Source organism: Monoraphidium neglectum (genome assembly GCF_000611645.1).
Source record: "Monoraphidium neglectum strain SAG 48.87 unplaced genomic scaffold scaffold03943, whole genome shotgun sequence".
Classification (NCBI taxonomy): Eukaryota; Viridiplantae; Chlorophyta; class Chlorophyceae; order Sphaeropleales; family Selenastraceae; genus Monoraphidium; species Monoraphidium neglectum.
The window spans coordinates 138-4,523 of record NW_014009686.1 but is presented as its reverse complement, the minus strand read 5'-3'; the positions used below and the strand labels follow the sequence as shown (position 1 = coordinate 4,523).

Genomic DNA, 4,386 nt, shown 5'->3' with positions numbered 1-4,386 from the left:
CCCACCCAACCGCGCCCAACAGTGCGCCTCACGGCCCGCACGGCCCCGCGGAGGCATCAAAAAAATCATCTGCTTCCTCCCGATGCTGTCGGGGCCAATTTCGACTGGGCCGCCCACGTGTGTGTCTGCTGCACTCGCACCGCACCATGAGCGCCTTTCTTGCCGCCAGCGCGCCAGCCCCCAGGTCCATCGCGAACGTCACAACCTCGGCCCTCGCCTGGGGATGGGGTCCCAGCAGTCCCAGTAGGGTGCATTTTGGTTGTTCGTGGTGGATGGAAGGAGGGGGTGGGGTGATTGGCAGCCGTAGGCACTGCTCTTTGGGGTGCGGGGCCGCTGGGTGAGGCCCAAGGCTGCGGCGCAGTCGTGCTCAGCAGGATGCGCGCGCAGCAGGTGTGTTTTAGTAGTTGAGTGCGTCTCCACGCGTCAACACAGCGCCGCCGAGGGGCGGCGTGAGCAGAGGGACGCGCGGCGCGGGCCCCCGGGCGCGCCTGGGTGCGGCTGAGGTTGACCAGGGGCAGCAGCAGCATGCGCGTGTTGGGGTAGTAGCAGCGCTCCCCGGTCCGCTGGCATGTGTTGGGGGGGGGGGAGGGGGGTGCCAGGCGCGGCGCCGGCGCGAGGAAGATGGAGGGTCAGGTCGGCGAGTCGGGCAACTTGTACGATGCGCCTAGTGACGCTGCTGGCGCTGCGCTGCGCCCGGCCCGGCTATGTGGTCTTGGCGCCTTGAAACCCTCAAACAATCCATCCGTGATTTGCTGTCTATGCTCCACTGTGTGGGCGCCTCCCTGCTCTCACCTGGTGTGAATGCGCTTGTTCATCCCCAATGCCCGCCCCCCTGCCCCCAAAACCATCCAGCAGCACAGCAGCACTGGCGCACCCTGATCCCGACAGCCATTGCCATCCGCCCGTCATGGCCCCCAACCAAGCCGCCGCCCCCAACCCCCCTAAAAAAGCGCGGACTAAATCAGGGTTGTGCACATCAGGTGACGCACGCCGCTGTCACCTTAGTCAGAACCGTGTACATCAGGTCAATCTGCTTCACGCGCCAGGTGGAGCCATCCAGTTCCAGGAGGTCACCCACCTGCAGCAGCCACATGGGGTTACACAGGGGGTTACAGGGGCCGTAATGGGGTTACAAGGGTTATGGAGGCAACAGGGGTGGTAAGCGGGCGTAGGGGGGTTATGGGGGCTGCATGAACTACAGGCACAGCCCGAGGCATGCAGGGGTGGGCTTGATGATGGGCTTGGTGGCACGTGCGCCGCAGCGTGTGCAGCGCATTTTCGTGGCGTGAGGCACGGCAGTTGCATCACGGTTTGTGTGTGTGTGTGTGTGTGTGTGTGCGCGCGCGCGCAAGCGCGCATGTGTGTGTGTAAGTGCACGCTCATGAGGCTGTTGATCTTCAGCTGCACAGCGACTCACGTCGTAGGCGTGCTCCACAAACAAAAACAGCATGGACTCGTACACGTTCCTGGGCAAAACAGGGGCACGGCGGCCACATGCGGTTGCTTCGGAAGGCGCAAGCACGTCACGCAGGCAGGCCCGTGTCGCGCCGTGACGCGGAGGGGTCCCGCGTGCGAAAGCAAGCGCGGGTCCCAGCTGTGAAGCGCTGCGCGGCCGAGCTGTGGCGGCGACGCTCGCAGCGGCACGGGTGATGCGCCCCTGGCCCCGCCCTGTTGCATCGCCCGCCCACCTAACGGAGTTGCCGAACACAAAAGTGAAGGCCAGCACCAGGGCCGAAAAGGTGGAGAAGCCCTGTGGCGGAAATGTGAGCGGCGCGTTGGCTGGTTTGAGCTGGGATGAGCCGGTGTTATGGCACGTTTAACGCGTGTGTGTGCGCGCCGCTGCTCCCCCGTCGTCATGCGGCGTCGATGGGCTGCCGCGCCGAGGCGCGGTTGGATATCGAATGCCCATGCAAATGGTGTGGCTGCAGCGCCTGGATGGCAGCTCGAGACGAGGGATGGGCGCCTGGCTGCTGATTCGGCGGGGCGGCAGAAGCGGGAGCTGGCCCGAGCCACTAGGGCGGCAGGTGCGGCGTCGGGCGGGCAGGGCGCAGCAGCCTGAACGCCGGGGATTCCCCCAAAAGGGGCTCCTCAAAAAGGGGGATTTTGGTTGGTTCTTTTGGGGGGCCCAGAGCTCGCCTTGAGGATGTCCACCCCCCATACAAGAAGGTAGACGGCCGAAAACACGAAATGGATGGCCACGCCGATGCCAAACTGGAGGCTGCGCACGATGGAGTCGGTGTCCTGGGGCGCGCGGTGGTTTAAAGTGGTCAGCGCGTGCTTGCGGTGAGGGGTGGGGGTTGCGCGGCGACTGGGGGGTGTGGGTGCGGGGAATGCGCTCGAAAGACGGCGGGTGCCGGGTGATTGCAGGTGGATGGGTCGCGGGGGCAGGGAGCATCAGTGCGGGGACCAGGGACGGTTGCGTTGGCAGCTTCGAAGGTGTTTGGAGGATGCCAGGAAAGCAGTTCAGTCACCACTTGCATCGTTCTGTACCCCACACTTCCCTCGACCCACTGCACCACGCACGCACACACAAACACACACATGAACAAACAAATAAGCACACACATACGCACACGCGCGCGCAAACACACGCATGCGCACACGCGCACACGTGCATGCACCCACGGACGCATGAGCAGGCGCACGCAAACACGCGCACCAGCACATCCACGCGCTTGCGCCGCCGCACCTCCAGGCTCGCCGCCATGTTGCGCCTCTCCTTGAACACCGCGACCACGCTGCTCCTCATCTCATCGGCCGTGATGGCGGCGTCGTTGTCCTTATCAAAGTATGCGAAGGCCTGGTGGCAGTGCAGGGGCGCAGGGGTTGTTGGTTTGTCGCTTGTTGGCGGTTGCGGCAGGGCTTGTGTCTCTTTTTGGGGGGAAGGCAGGGGTTGCCTCTCATGCGGGCTGCGGGTCACGTTTGAAGGGGATGGTGCTGGGTCGGGGCGGAGTGTGAGGTGGGGGTCGAGGGGACATCAGCGGGTATTTGGGCCCCGTTGGTAAGGTGGGTGATTCATGCAGAGCCCAGTTGTTTGAAAGCGGTTCCTGCACATAGAATCAGGATACGGACCGAACCAGGTAGGTCAACGGCCGCGGGCTTCGACAACACCGCCACCTGAGGCCCTCTGCTGCACGACTGTACAACATCCCTCCCAACCCCCACCACCACCTATAATACGCACACAAGCCCAAAAGCACAGCGTCGCCAGACCTTGTGCTCCCAAAGCCCCCCCACCCCTGCCCCCTCGGCCCCGTCCCGACCGCCCCGGAAGCTGGACGGCCACCCGGAAGCCGAGCGGCCGCCCGCAAGCCGAGCGGCCGCCCGGAAGCCGAGCGGCCGCCCGGAAGCCGAGCAGGCGCCCCGCCATCACCTGGTCCCCGATCTCGCTGTCCTCGAAGAAGGCGTCGAAATCCCGCCTCACCACCACCGCCCGCCCCTCCTCCCCCTTGACGTTCCAGAACAGCCCGCGCGCGAAGCGCCGCGCCTCGCGCAGCCGCCGGGCCTCCTCCTGCTCCCCCATGGACTGGTACTTTTTGACGAGCGCGGTGAAGGTCTTGAGGGCGATGCCGGCACGGAGGCGGTCCCAGTCGGCGGGCCGCACGCTGGCCGCGTCGACCTGGCAGAAGGGGGGGTGGCGTGAGTTGGAGGGGTTCTGAGAGGCGGGGCGGGCCCTGCTGGATGTATGCTTCGGTCCTGGCGAGGGCCGGCGCAGCAGGGGCTTGGTTGAGGCGTTTGTGGGTGGGCGGACGAGATTCTGGGGTGGTGTAAAGCAAGGGCTGTAATGTCAGATAGTTGAGAAAACAAGGCCGGCTGGCACGGGTGCGGCGCCGCCAGCACGCAGCCCTTGCGTTGCGGTTCGCAGGCGTCTTGGGTACAATAAGGTTTGCCAAATAGCTGCGAATAGCAAGACGCCTCACCTTCTTGCCGTCCATTTTCAGGTTTATCTTATCCAGCACCGCCGGCTGCACCATGGGACCCCCCTGCGCCCCCGCCGCCCCCGTCGCCGCCCCGAGCCCGCCGCTGCCGCGCCCGCTCGCAGCGCGCGCCAGCCGGCGCGCGCCGGATGACGCGACAGAGCGAGCGGAGGGCCCGGACGCGAGAGGCTTGGAGCCCCCGCGCGACTGCGGCCGCGAGGCCCCGGCGCCGGACGGCGCGTGGCCCCCCTCCGGGGCCGCCGCCGCCGCCGCTGGCCGGCGCCAGAGGCGGCTCAGAGTGGCCCAGCTCAGCAGGCGGCGGCCGCGCTCGCGTGGCCGGCCATCCGCCGGGCTTTCTGGGCCGCCGCCGCCAGGTGCGCCGTCGCCGCCGCTGGCGCCGCACGCATCCACGTACAGCTGCACCCGCTCTGTCCCGCCGTCGCCGCCCGGCTTGCCTGCCGCGTCACGC

The 4,386-nt window shown here is 66.7% G+C and overlaps 1 protein-coding gene across 1 annotated transcript; it reads right to left on the bottom strand.

Annotated features, from left to right (window-relative positions):
• Window positions 1-1,000: 1,000 nt before the first annotated feature.
• MNEG_13621 (hypothetical protein) lies at window positions 1,001-3,935 on the bottom strand (the record flags this gene model as incomplete). The annotated part of the gene is made up of 7 exons (XM_014037907.1): window positions 1,001-1,078; window positions 1,418-1,466; window positions 1,689-1,750; window positions 2,161-2,241; window positions 2,660-2,800; window positions 3,287-3,619; window positions 3,921-3,935. Coding segments are annotated over 7 exons (759 nt in total), but the record flags the coding sequence as incomplete, so codon positions are not given.
• Window positions 3,936-4,386: the final 451 nt, after the last annotated feature.